Genomic DNA, 13,870 nt, shown 5'->3' with positions numbered 1-13,870 from the left:
TATCCCAGAGCCGGAGCTGTGCGAGGCCGGAGCCCACGGCGGAGCGTGAGAGCCCCGGAGCGTCGCGTAAATGGGGTCCAGGTGCCACCGGCCCCCGCCGCCGTGAGGTTTGGGGTTTGCACGGAGTACCCGGCCCTGCTGCAAAGCCTTCCCGGGGAAGGGCTCGGGGCTTCACGTCCGACAACCTAGGAACATCCCTGCCACGGACAGTCCAGCTTCCCGCTCGTGTCACTCGCCGTCTCGGCGCGGCACCAAAAACCCCCAAGCCACGGCAGGAGCCGAAGCGGCCCCCCTGCTCCCGTTCCCTGCCTCAGGAACACGCATAGCTTCACCTGCTGCCGCTAACCGCGGGGGTGAGACGCTGATTATCCCGTGGATTTCCCTTAAAAGCGGTGCCACCCCTGCGCGTCCCTTTTTTGAGGGTTCCCCGGGATGCTGCGACGGGGCTCCGGGGGATGCGGGCGGGCTGCGGGGATGCCGGGGGCGGCAGAGGCGGGTGGGCACCGCCATCTAGCGGGGCCGCCGCGGGGCTAGCGGGGATGCTCGGAGCCCCGGCGGGCTCCTTCCACGGCGATGCTCCGGACTCCTCTACCGCTGCAGCTTCTCTTCCCCAGCAGCCGCGGGCCGGCTTTGGGGCTGGCTCCCTCCCGCACCCGGGGAGGTTCATGATGCTCTCCCTGACTCGCTGCGCTTGTTCTGCTGCTGCTGGAGGGATGGTGCTTCCACCACGAAGGTGCACTCAGGAAACCAGCACACACCTGCAAGCTTCAGAATCTCTTCCATCTACCCCAAATATTTTATGGCCTTTGACAGCCGTGTGGAGGGCTGTGCCCCTGCCCTGCCCTGGCAGCATCCTGCAGCACCTTGTTTTCCATGTGTTCCCTGTGAGTCTCTCAGAAGGCTCGGCGCTGAGCCCCAGGACTTCTCCCATCAGGCGTGGCTCAGCCTGCAGTCAGCCCCCTAAAAACAGTGTTGGACAGAGCACGGCTGGTGCTGCAGGTGCCTGTGCTGCTACTGCCACCACATAAAGCTCACGCCATTTCTCTCTGTATGTACACGAATCTACAGACTAGAGGTCAGGAAATTTAATCCAAGACTTGGTTTTGGTGAAATCGGATATCGAACTCCAAGGTGATAAATCAAGCTCCAACTAATGCTTCCTGCACAATCAGAACGTGCTATAATTAGGGCAGGCAGTGCCCACGATCCTGTGGAGCTGGGTGTTGTATGGAGGGGCTTCACAGGAGTTCCCCTTGGGCCATTTGGGCTCAGGGCTCGGCCAAAGCGGGTCCCTCACTCCCCAGAGTCATGCTGGCTCTCCTTAGGTCAGCTTGAGTACCATTGCCATGTACTGCTCCTTTGTCAACACTGCTGCTGCTGCCGCTGCTGTGTGGGAAACAGGAAGAGAATATTCTTTTTGGTTTTTTTTTTCCATTTAATGTCTGTCCCTGTCCATGGTTGATGCTGTGCTGTGTCTCTGCACAGCACAGAAGCTGCCTGGGTTGTGGCACCAGCTGGCTTTCCCCCACGCAGGGTCCTCACCCGGCATCACAGCCCAGAAAATCCAGTGCTGGGGCATCACATGAGCATTTCTCTGGGACAGAGCTGCCCCTGTAATCCTGTGCCAGAGCCACACAGGACACATCTGCTTCCAAAACCCACCCACCAGGGGCATTTTCATTGTGCTGCAGGGGAAGAGTAAGAAGTAGGAGCAGCCTTCAGATTTGGGGAGCCCCTTCCCTGCAGCACTTCAAGTAAGGCTGTTCCATCTTAACTGTAGCCAGGCCACACTGCAAATTATAACAACGATATTAATTCCAACAAATCCTGCTATTATTGCTGTTCCTGGGGAGCAGAAGGCAGCTTTGCACCCACAGAGGTGTTTGAGGGTGCAGTAGTCAGGCAGTCACGGGCAGCAGACCCACAGCCTGTGCACCTTTGGGCTGGAGCTGGGGGTAGCTGCCCGCCTGGGGGCCTGACCCTGTCCTGCCAAAGCCAGCAGGAGCTGTGCCTCTGGCTCCACACGGCAGCAGGTCTGGGAATGGATTAGCACCAGGCAGCCACACACAGGCACCTGAACTGGTCAGCAGGGACACGGGCTGTGCAGAATTCCACACGGATTCTTTCCCTTCGTTCTGGAGAGAGGTGTACAAGCAAGGCTTTAGCCACGCAACCTCTGAGCATCCTCACGCTGACCCTGCCAAGGCAGTCCCAGAATCTGTGTGTTGGGTTTTGTGCTGAGCACGAAGATGCCGAGCAGTGTGCTGGACAGATGGAGATCTGCTGCCCAGCCGCTGGCACTGTTTGCTGCCATTGTTGCAAGGAGGCTGAGCTCCCCTTTGTACGGTGTCTATCTCTAGTTAACCTCCAACTGGCTAAAAATTGGTTAAAATCAGATATTAGGATTTCATTGCAATACCCAGCTCTTGAAAATGCGTTGTTCAGCTGCAGATGTCTAGGAAAGGCTGAAATAGTTCCCTTCTTTTGAAAATCATACCAGCTGTATGGTATTCCTTCTCTACTTTCCCTGCTGCTAAGGTCAGATTTGGAGCAGGGAAGGACCTGAGCCAGTACAGAACGTGTTGATGGTGGCTTTAAAACAAATACACACAAAAACCAAAACGCAGGGGGGATGTTTCTGTGAGATATAGCAGTGTCCTGCAGAACACTGGAAAATGCCTGGCATGTTCTGAGCTTTATTTAAAGAGACAATGCTTTTCACTTGTTAGAATTTGTTTTATTTCTTTTTTTATTTCTTGTTTTATTTCCTTATCCAGGCTTGTGAGGTGGCTTCTGTTTGATCCCGGGGACATTGATGCCCATGGGGGCACATTAGCCACTTGCACCTGTGCTCCCCACACACCTGAAGGTAATAATCATCTTCATTAAGTCAGATGAGGCCAATCATCCTAATTAAATTAACCTGTTTTAAGGCTCGTTCTCCCTGCAGCACGTTTGGTTCTGCAAAGCTCTGGGGGCAGCCCTGGTTCTCACTCTTTTGGGAGTGGGGGTGTTCACAGAGGGATTTTTAGGGTGACCTGGGGAGCTGGCACCTCTGTTGGACTGCGGTGAGTCTCTCTCAGGCACATCCCCTTTGCAAAGGCTCCCCTGCCCGGTTTTGTGTCTCCCTGCTGCTTTGCCTCACGTATTTTTAAGTGGCAATTAAATAGCCCCAAGCTGATGTAGGGAGGGGGGAGCGCTCCTGTCCAACTTGCAGGCCCGGTGCTCTGCAGCAGATCAAACAGGCTCAGAAGAGTCCTCCTCATCTTCACACGGGGAATTTTACACTGGAAACTCGGCTCCATTTGTTGAGTTTTTCTCTGTAACCGAGCCCTGAATAATTCAAATAACATAACATCAGCATTAGGCTTCCAAAGCTGCTGGTGTGTGTGAGTTGCTGCTGCCAAAGGCAATTACACACAATTGCTCCAGGAAGTTCACTGTTACGTCTGCTTATTTATTTAGATTTAAACCTCGTGTTTGGTTTGTTTTGGGCTTGGTGTTTTCTTGGGGCTTTTTTTGAGTCGTGCCACAGGAACAATACACCAGGACTATTTAGGATCGACGTGTGATGCAGGTGAACGAGTAGGAAGTGCCCAAAGCCGCACAGGTCACGCCCAAAGCGCTGCTTGTGAGCTCTTCGCAGTGAAGGTGAAAACACATCGTGTGCCACAGGGACCTGTGTGAGTCATTTCTCCCCAGGGAAGGGGGTCGGGTATTGCTCTGATGGGGACACGGGAGCCCCCAGAGAAGGGGGATGCTATCCTGCACTTGTCCCATTGAGCAGCAAAGAAAGGAGTACAGGGAATGAGTGAACCCCTAAGGGCTTTGCTGTCTCACTGTGCCCCCCAGAAAGGGTCAGAAATGTGCTCAGCAGTGGGGTTCCCTCCAAAAGCAGGTCTTGGGGACCAGCCTGGGCAAGCCCACCTGCTTGGTGTTGCCTTCTTGGTGGCCACAACCCTCGGGAATTGGAGTTTTCTGGCAATTCTTCACTGGAGGGGAAAGACAGAAGTGTGAGTGAGCAGAGGATGCCTGGCACCAGAATTGCTGCTGGAAGCCGTGTGGGTGGACAGGAGGGTCGAAATCAGCGAGGCTGGACTTGCTGGGGAACCCCTGGGCACAGAAGCTTTTCCTAGCAGTGGCTATCTCTGGCCCCTGGGCATGCAGGTGCCTCCTCTGCTCCTGGGCTGCTGCTGTGCCCTGTCACCCCAGGACGGGATCTGTGAACGTTTTTATGTTCACCTTTAGCTGTCGGTGGCAGAACCAGCGGTCTCTGATCTGCTGAAACAACAGGGATTTTGCTGCCATGATCCTGTCCCGGCTGCAGCCTTTATGCCAAGGTGCCCGAGAGGAAATCCTCCTGGAGCAAGGTGGCCGTGCTTCCCTCAGCTGTGCAGAGGCAGAAAGTCCTGTGCGAACACCACTGGAGAGTTTAGGAAGTCCTGCGGGTTCTCATCCTCCTCGAGGATCCGGATTTGGAATCAGCATGGATGTGTAACTCAAGAGGAGGTGGGTAAGTGGAAGTCATGGATTTTGCCAGGCTAGTCACTACAGCTGGGAGAAGTAAACAAGATTGGAGTGCCCTGACCTTCCTTCAGGTATGTGCATCTATATATAGGGCTGTCTATGTATACATGTCTATATATAACGCGTGTGCATACGGCCCCGGGGATATATATACGTGCTGAGAAATGGTTTGAAATGGCAGCAATGCTGTGAGATCATCTGCTCACGCCAGGCCGTGCCAGGTGTCAACCGGGCTGGATACAGCTCCTTAAGTGCGTGTCCCTCTCGGTGCCCCCGACCTTCAGCTTCCTCGGGAGGCGAAGGTCACCCTCGGACGTGCCACCGGCTCTGCCTCCTTCCTGCCGAACCCGATCCCTGCGCGCGTGGCCAGGACGAGCCCGCCGGCCAGAAGCACCCCTGGGATGGCCGGGGGGCGATTCCCGGTGGGATTTAGGGGACAACACCGGTTGACAGGAGCGCTGAGGGCACGGAGGGGCGGAGCTGGTGCCGCGGGATGGGCAGGGCGTGTTCGGCCCGTGTCGGCTTTAGTAGAGGCGAGCTTTCGCCGGTGGCTTCGAGAGCCTGGAGCGGCCCTAGGAGCCGAGGAAAGCGTGACCCACGTGGATTTGTGCCGGGGGATGGATGGGATGTCGCTGCCGGGTCTCCTCCGGCGCTGTGCGCTCCTTGTCTTTGTGCGGGGGAAGGAGCAGGGCCGGGGGGCACCTGCCGTGTGTGCGGGACACCCTGACAGTGTCTGCGGGCCCTGCGGCCCCTGCCCGGGCACCCGGAGGGTGGTGCGGACCGACGAGGGCCGCCGCTTTCCTGCGGGCCCCGAGATGCCGCTGGGGCTTGGTGATGGACCCTCCGACAGCTCAGGGGCTGCTCTCGGGGCCGAGCATGGCCCCGTGAGGGAGGGAGAGCAGCGGCTTTGCGGTTCGGGGGCTTGCCCCGAGCCCCCTGCCCGAGGCTGGGCCGGGCGTGCAGCTGCCGTGTCACCCCCCGAACCCCAGGCGGGGGGCTGCAATCCGAGCCTGTCCCCAGGGTCCCGCAGCCCCGTGGCCTCGTCCCGGCGAGGAGGACAAGTTAATTCCCAGATAGATGCGCCCCGAGCCCCGCATCTGCCGCGGGGGGGGCGAGGGGGGGAAGGGGGGCGTGGGGCCGGGCACAGGTGCGGGGCCGCCGCCCGGTTATAAATAGCGGGGAGGGGCGGCCCGGCTCCCCCCGTGCTCGGTCCCCCCCTCCAGGACTCGGAGCGGAGCGGGATGCGGCGCCCTCCCTCCCTCCTCCCGCCCGCCGGCAGCATGAGCCCGTCCTTCCTCCTCCTCCTCCTCCTCCTCGCCCTGCCCGCCCGCGCCCGGCGAGAGCTGCTGCCCGGCGGGGCGCAGCGGGCCCGCAACGCCCCCGCGTCTTCCTCCTCCTCCTCTTCCTCCTCCCCGGCGGCGGCGGGGCCGAGCCGCTTCCCGCGGAGCCGCCCGGATCGGCGGCGGGGCCGGCTCTACTGCCGGGTGGGCATCGGCTTCCACCTCCAGCTGCACCCCGACGGCCGCGTGGACGGAGCCCACGACGCGAGTCCGCTCAGTGAGTGGGGCCCGGGAGGGCTGGGGGGCCGCCGCGCCAGGGCCGGGCTCCCGGGGCTCAGCATCCCCATCCCTGCGCTCTTCCCACCCCCCGGGGGCCGACAGAGCCCCGCGCCCGGGCTGAGCTGCGGGCCCTGGGAAAGAAGGGGCGTTCGGGGTGCCGGGGGGAGGGCTGTGCTCTGCGGGCTCCGTGGGAGCTGCCTGCCTGCCTTCCTCTGGGAAGTGCCACCTGGGGGTTCGCCCGGCCCCAGCAAGTGAGTCCCTGGGGATGGTGTGAGAGGGTGAGGTCTGCACTCCCACCACAGCCCTTGCCAGGCACCTGGGGGAGAAGATGCTGCCCCTTTTCGGTCCTTTCCCTGTGGGACTTTTCCATCCCTATCTCTGTGTTCTCGTTCTCCCAGCACAGCGATAGGATATATTCAGTTTAAAAATAGGACTGAGGCTGACGTTCCCCTGAGAGAAAGCTGTGCTAACTCATGGCTTATCCTCTGGTCGGAGTTGCCATGATATCCTGCTAGAGGGAATGAAATGGCAGGTGGGGATGAAAAATCTCTTGAGGAGCCCGAGGGCTCGGGCCCGAGGTGACCCCAGCAGCGAGCGTGGCTCAGCTGTTGGGAGCGTTCACGGAGCAGCCGCCGCATCTGCCGGGGACCAAAGAATTTGGGGCCCAGGCTGTGGTGCAGCACCAGGAGGGAGGACAACCCCTGGGCAGGAATGCTGAGAGCCCAGGAGCTCCGCTCTGGCCTTCACGGGCGCGGCAGGCGCAGTGGCCTGGAGGGGTTCAGAGGATGGGGAGCAAAGTGGGGCAGCCACGCCGCGGCTGTTTTGGGAGACGTGGGTTTGGAAAGGCTGGCAGAAGTTTGGTGCTATAGCTGTCCTGCAGAGACCTGAATTATGTGCAGTTCCTTCCTCCTTAACCTGAGATATCCCCTCCCGGAAAGGCCACAGCGACAGCAGCCCCACACGTCGGAGCAGCGCCAGTCCTGGCTGGGGACACGCTGCTGGGGGGGCTGTGCAGGGCTGTTGCAGTGAGGAGGTCCTCAGGAGGAAGAAGTTGGCTTTTGGCAGGGAAACCCCCGTTCTGGTCCCTGGGAAACGGGGCTTGACCCCGGGCAACCCCCCCAGTAACCAGGAGCGTGCCTGCCACAGCAGCAGAGCCCCCCCCGTGAGAGGCAGGAGGTTTTGGGGTGCCCCAGGTGTGTGACAAGGTGCTTGCCTGGCTGCGGTGGGGCTGCAGGGGTGGGGCAGCCTGTAACCCTCCCCAAGGTGCCCCCCAGGCCCTGGGTGCTGGCACTTGGGTGCCTCAGGGGGATGTGCTTCCTCCTTAAAATAAACATGGGAAGTGGTGATCTGATACCCAGCCTTGGGGGATTTAGCGTGGCTTCGTGTTGGCTCCTGGCATGTTAATCCCACAGCCCTTTGGGGGCCGGCAGAGATGCTCTGCGGGCTCTTTCCTCTGGGGCAGGGACCACGGAGCCGCTGGGGCTGCACTGGGCAGCGGTGCGGGTTCCCCAGGGTGCGAGGGGTCCGCTGGGGACCTGGTGCTGCCCCCGAGCTGGGGGGCTCGGGGGAACGCCCGGCCCGAGGTGCCCCTTGGGGAGGTGCCCCTTGGGGAGGTGCCGTGTCGGTGCTGCGGCTGAGGGACGCTCGGAGCTTGCAGTTGTTCTGTCAGATGAGTTGCAGGTCCTGAGTGCCCCACCAGGGGCCTGAGCCCCCCTGACGCTCGGGAAGCTCCCGTTTTCTCCATGGCCGGGCTGCACAGCGCCCCGAGCCCCGCTGAGGGAGGGGTGGGAGGGAGCATCAGGGGTACCCCCGGTGCCAGCTGGGCTGCGGGACACCGACTTCCCGAGCTCAACCTCCGCGGGATGAGCGTGGGTGACGGATCCCAGCAGGCTGGAGTAGGTACAGGCGACTTTTCCCACCCTTGGGAACGGTTTCCCCACAGCCCAGCCAGGAATTGTGCCCCAAAATTGAACTTTTTTTAAAAAAAAACACAGTCCAAGCCATCACCCTGTGTTGATCCCAGAGTGGATGGAGACTGCTTTATGAGGCAGAGGGATGGAGCAGGAGCTGGGTGGAGCCAGGCAGCTGAGGAGCAGGGACGTGGGAGAGGAAATGCAAACCTGTCAGACTGAGTTGTATTTATTTTTTCTCTGTCGCACCGATGTGAAAAGAACTGTGATTTATTTTGGGATTTCTGTCATCCTAGGTATTTTGGAAATATTTGCTGTGTCTCAGGGGATTGTAGGAATACGAGGAGTTTTCAGCAACAAATTTTTAGCGATGTCAAAAAAAGGAAAACTCCATGCAAGTGTAAGTAAACCCCACCCCTTATCAGTACGTGTTGTTTATTAAAGGCTTTGTGACACCCGCACGTGTCGGCACAGGGACAGTCCCAGGCAGGGCCGTGGCACGGTGTCCCCCCCGGGCTGGCACCGGCACGGACAGAGGGGGCCGGGTGGAGCTGAAGCCCCCCCAAACCCGAGCCCACCTTCGCGCTTAGCGCGTCGGAGCGTGCAGAGCGCGCCTTTCTGCGTGCAGCCGGGTGTTGGCATCGGCAGAGCTGCTCTCGGAGCACGGCTGGGTTATTTTTAGCCTCTCCTGCAGCAGATCCCGCAGAAGGGTTTAGCCAAATGTCTCCCGGCGAGCAGCACGCGTGGCGCCGGCAGCCCCGGGGCTCGGGCTGCCTTCGCCCTTGGGGACCCAGAACCCTGGAGGGGCTGGGGCAGGTGAGCTCCAGACCGCGCAGGTGTGCTGCAGCTGGAGTGGAACAGCCCTGGGAACTCCTCTGCAGGATGTTCTCCTGAAGGCTGAGGTTTCCTGCAGGTCTCCTCATGCTTTTTCCAGCCTCCTGTGTCGAATGAATCCTCAAGTTGTTTTCGCTTGCTTCTTTCAGCCTCGGGATGTTGCTTCCCTGTTTGCTGTTAGTTCCAGGGATCATTTAAACAAACACAGGGAACTCCTGCGCTTGCCGAAGGTGCCTTTGCAAGGGCATTTTTAAGGCAGCCCCTTGTCCCTGAAGGGGGGTTCCCAGGGAAGCGGGGGAGAGGGAAAAGGCGGCTGCCCACCCCGAAACTGCCAGACAAGCCCCCCGCTCCCAGAGCGGATGGCAGGGACGTGCTGGCCCTGCCCCGAGGTCACAGATGGCTTCCAGGGAGGTTTGTGAACTCGCCTCTCTCTCCTTTAGGTCTTTTGGGAGTGCTGCTCCTGAAGCCTATTGATGCTTAAAGGGTGAGCACGTGCTTGCTGATTTTAAGAAATGAAGTAGGAGCATGAATGGGGTCTGTGGGAAAAGGGGAATAATGGCTCCACGGGGGAAAAGAGAGGAGGTGAGAGCAGAGGGGCAGAGCAGGAGGAGAGGGAAGGACGGAGAGGAGAGGGAAGCAGGCAGAGCGCGCCTGCTGGACCCTCCGGAGCCTTCTCTTCTGGCGTACAATGGGCCTCTTATCTAAGCTGAAGCCTTGATTTATGCCCTGGCACAGGCAGAAATTAAATCAAGCCTCGTTGGTGCACGGTTAATTGTTGACACACAAAGGGCAGGGCCGGAGAGGGACCTCAGCCAGGAGGGTCAGGGCAGGGGTGAGGACACACGATGCCCCGCTCGGGTGAAAGCTGCAAATTTGTAGAAACTTGACCCAAATGTCTAAAGATTGCTGGACTAAACAATGCCAATAATGCAAACCCGGCATCTGCTGCTCTTTCCTGCGCTGGCAGGATTGAAGTCATTTCATGGCCTAATGAGTTCCGAGCAGTACAAAGCACGTCCTGTGCCCGTCACTCAGGGCAGCGCTTTGATATGGGAGTCAGGCCGGGGGCTTCGCGCTGAACCACAGACAAAAGTCACTCCTGCAGGAATTTGGGCTCCCTCAGAACTTGCTCTCAGGCTCAGCTCCATCCCGGCTCGATGCTTTACAGACGCTCTCCTCCTCTTTCTTTTCTTCTTTTTTTTTTTTTTATGTCAGCTTAATTAAATTACCAAGTGGTTCATTTTTAGAGGCACCAGCTTCAGAAAATGACAGTTATCCCAGCAATTATCAGTTGCGTGCACAGATGGCTTTTTCCTCGTTGATAAATCCTCGCTCTCCTGTTTGTCCATTTTTAGCACGGAGCGGGTGGGAGGGGTTTTGTGCCAGTCCAGCACGGATCCCCATGGGACAGATTGGCCCAGGTAATTCTGCTTTTCCAGGAGTTGCTGCAAAGCCGCGCTCCTCGCTGGGGAAAATCTCTGCTCCACCGGATTTTGAAATTTAATTGACTTCAGGACTGCTCTTGGTGATTGTCTCTGGAGCTCTGCAGAGAAAATCCGGTGCCAGCCATGTGCTGTGGCTGCCCCTGCCTGCCCTGTGCAGGGAAAAAATGGCTTTTCCAGGCTGGAGCGGTGCAGTGATGAGCCGAGAGGTCGGGATGTGGGGAAGTCTGATGGGATCATGGTGAGGCACCTGTTGATGCACTTCCCAGGGCAGGGGCTTCCCTCCTCACCTGGGGCATCTTGCCTGAGCACTGCTGGGCTTCAGGGAGCACCAGGGGTCAGGAAAGCCTTGCTGGGGCAGGTGAAGGCCTGTGCACGGGGTGGGGGCAGTGGGGACAGCGTATGGGAGACAGGGAGAGCAAAAACGAGTTGAGGAGGTGATGTCCCTTGGAAGCAACAAGATGATGAGGACCTAATTCCAAGTGCTGTGAGGCACAAAATGTGCGTGGCAGGTTGTGGGCTCTGTCACTTGTGCTGTAAGGCTTGACTCCTTTGGTTAAATTTGGGCTTTCAAGCAGTTTTCTTGTGGTTACAAAGCCCTGCCGGGGGTTGGGTCCTGCTCTCGGTCGCTGGTTTCGGAGCTGGAGGGCTCAGCATCTCCTCTGTGTCAGTGGTTTGGAGGTGCTGATGTGAAATTGAGCCGGGGAAGCTTTTAGGGCACCGGGTACCGTGCCCATCACCAGGTTCGAGTGTGGCAGAGGGTTTGGAAAGGGCTGCTGGAAGCTGTAGCCAGGGGTCCCAGGGCTGTGGGCACACAGGTGGGGTGCTAGGCTCTGCTCTTGTGTTTTGGAATGCTTTTTTTTGGAGAGAAGGGCAGCGCTGGGGTAGGAGAGGAGACAGGAGGGAAGGGCACTACTGGGGCAGCCCAAGCCTTTTTATCCCCCAAAGATCCCAAACCTGGGTGGCAAGCAGCTAGCCAAGTACCTGCGCTGGGGTTTTCCCAATAGTCGGGTGCCCGGCACCCTCGGTGTCGGTGCCCCGCGTTTCCAGCCGCTCCTTAGGGCCTGGTTTTGGGGAACAGCCTAATCAGCAAGCCTTGGGGTGAGGGACAGGTAGCACCTGGCCCTCGCCAGCGGTGTCCCCTCTGTCCCCGCAGGCTCGCTTCACTGTGGACTGCCATTTCCGGGAGCGCTTCCAGGAGAACAGCTACAACACCTACGCCTCGGCCGTGCACCGCAGCCCCCGCTCGGGCCGCCAGTGGTACGTGGCCCTCAACAAGCGGGGCAAAGCCAAGCGGGGCTGCAGCCCCCGCGCCCGGCCCCAGCACGTCTCCACCCATTTCCTGCCCCGCTTCTGGCAGCCGCAGCCCCCCGAGCTCGCCTTCACCGTCGCTCTCCCCGAGAAGAAGCCCCCGCCGCCCAAGCCCAAGCCCGCCCCGTCCCCGCCTCGGAAGAACCCGGGCCCCGTCAAGTACCGGCTGAAATTCCGCTTTGGGTAGCGCCGGGGCACCGGGGATGCCGCAGGCACCGGGGATGCCGCAGGGACCGGGAGCTTTCGGGGGTGACCCCGCGGGAACCCCGTGTCCCCTCTGCACATGGACACGGGGCAGCTCCCAGGCGGCCGTGCCGGGCTCGAGGTCTTCTCCTACCCCGGACAAGCTGGGCGGTCCCCGGAGGCGTCGGCTGGGATGAGCAGCTCGGGATTGCCCCGGGGAATTCCTGCGGTGAGCTGGAGGCGCTGGAAGGACCGACCTCGGGTTAGTGTTCTGTTGTTGGAAGAAGTAGGACGGTACGTCTATAGCAAACATATTTTCTTACCTTATTTTCACTAGTGACTCCTTTGACAATCATTTTCATACGAGAGAGATGTTCAGAGCCAAGCGGTTTTGTTTTTCTTGCATCTCCTTCTTGCTGCACTTTTTCCTCCGACCATACCTCAGGCACCGTATATCCAGGTCTCTCCCTTCCCCTTCTCTCAGAGGCCGGCTCTTCCCTTCCACAAATAAAACAGAGAGACCAAGCCCCGAAAATTCAGTCGCCTTATCTGTGGCGCGAGGTGATCTTCAGACTCTTTGTTGGCAATAATAGCCGTGTGTGTAGATATTTAGTGAGGGTTGCAGGCTCGGGGAGGAGGGTGCCTGTTTGCAGCCTGCTCCTGGCAGTCTCTCCCGTTCTTCCCTGGACAGCTGCAGGAGCGAGGCTCTTCCTGTCCATCCCAGTATGGATTCGATGCCTGCTTTAAAATACCTCTGCCCTGGTGCCGGGGCATTCCTGCTCCCTGGAGGAGCCCCTCCACAGGTATCATCCCCACAGGACAGGGATGCCTGTGGCCCCCCAGCTGCCCGCCGGTTTCGTCCAACAGTTTTTGCTGCTGATTTATTTTATCCCTCTCAACACGTTTGCAGAGGCAGGGAGCAAGGTTTTTATTTGGCAGTGAGCGTGGCGATGTGGCAATAAATGCTGTTACAGCTGCTTGTCCCTCCGGGAGTGTTTTCCCGCCCAGGTTGAATTGATGCTGAGTTGTTTCTCTGTCGTGGTGTGACCTGTGGAGTAGTCGTGCACATGGAGTTTGTGATGGGTGTTCAGCTCTGTCGCTGTACGTACAGGCACTGGTAGCATTGAACCTCACCCGTGAAGCCTTAATAGGAGCCCAGGTGGGCCCAGGTGGGCAGAACCCCTCAGGACCTGAGCCCTGCCAGCGTTCGGCTGCAATAATTCACCTCCTCTCCGATTGTGGCACAAACGGCTGTTTGCATTGGAATCGTGGTTCTTTGCCTTTGCCATCCTTCTGGCAGCCCCTGGCCAGACACGCATGCTCCGTGGAGGGGAGGGATGGGGACGCTGGAATAAAATAGCTGTGTTTCATTTTATTACCTGATTCTGTGATCTCTTGCCTTGTCCGTGCCTTCTTCTCCTCCCCAAAGGAGAAAAGCGAGCGCTGTGAAATGGGCTGCTCCAGGTGTTCCTGTGGGGTTGGTTCCTGTGGGTGATGGGGTGGAGCGGGGCTGAAGGGATGTGTGTGTCCCCAACCTGAGCTCTAGGGTGTCCTGTGCTCCCTGCACTTCCAGCCGGGCTGGCTGTGAGTGCCAAAACCCAGGTGCTGGCAGTGAGGCACACGTGGATGTAACTGGTCAGTGCTCGGTTCAGCTCGGTGAGACAAGGCAATCAGAACCTTGGCAGGTGCTGCCCCAGCCCGGGCAGGGGTGTGGAGCTCCCCGGGCAGGCAAAGGAGGAGCGAATGTGCTGCCACTGCATCCCTTCAGAGGAAAAAAGGTACTGGTCTCATCTTTCCTTACAGCAAACTTTTATTGGGGTGGGAGGGATGGAAGTGATGTTTTGCTGTTGCAGTAATCATTAAAACATTGTCACGCTGCTGAAACCAAGAGCTCTGTGACAGGGAGAGCAGGGTCAGGGAATGCAGCAGACACTCCCTGGACCTGCTGGACACCCTTCTTTAAGGGAATTCACTGGCCTTGCTTAGCAACAGGGTGGGGGGACTAAGGGCCTGAGGATATGGTAGTTTTATTTCTTTTAATTCAAAAATTAAATTAATTTTTTGTGGGTGTTTTTCCCATTTTTCTGTTGTTCTTTTCAACCAC

General features: G+C 58.7%; 1 protein-coding gene across 5 annotated transcripts; it reads left to right on the top strand.

Moving 5' to 3' along the window:
• The first annotated feature begins 2,747 nt into the window (after window positions 1–2,747).
• On the top strand, window positions 2,748–11,872 carry FGF5 (fibroblast growth factor 5). 5 transcript variants are annotated; one of them, XM_033513793.1, is made up of 5 exons: window positions 2,748–3,068; window positions 3,578–3,683; window positions 4,249–4,513; window positions 8,293–8,396; window positions 11,429–11,872. In XM_033513793.1, the coding sequence occupies exons 3-5, from the start codon at window positions 4,333–4,335 to the stop codon at window positions 11,768–11,770; spliced, it is 627 nt and encodes a 208-aa protein (XP_033369684.1). In that variant the 5' UTR covers window positions 2,748–3,068; window positions 3,578–3,683; window positions 4,249–4,332; the 3' UTR covers window positions 11,771–11,872. The 5 variants fall into 5 exon arrangements, with proteins under 5 accessions (XP_033369684.1, XP_033369683.1, XP_033369682.1 ...); XM_033513792.1 differs by having other exon boundaries at window positions 3,560–3,683; XM_033513791.1 differs by lacking the exon at window positions 2,748–3,068 and having other exon boundaries at window positions 3,084–3,683.
• The last annotated feature ends 1,998 nt before the right edge of the window (window positions 11,873–13,870 follow it).

This window comes from Parus major, chromosome 4 (assembly GCF_001522545.3).
Source record: "Parus major isolate Abel chromosome 4, Parus_major1.1, whole genome shotgun sequence".
Taxonomy (NCBI): domain Eukaryota; kingdom Metazoa; phylum Chordata; class Aves; order Passeriformes; family Paridae; genus Parus; species Parus major.
Note: the sequence above shows the minus strand (reverse complement) of the source record. Positions and strands in the feature narration are given on the sequence as shown.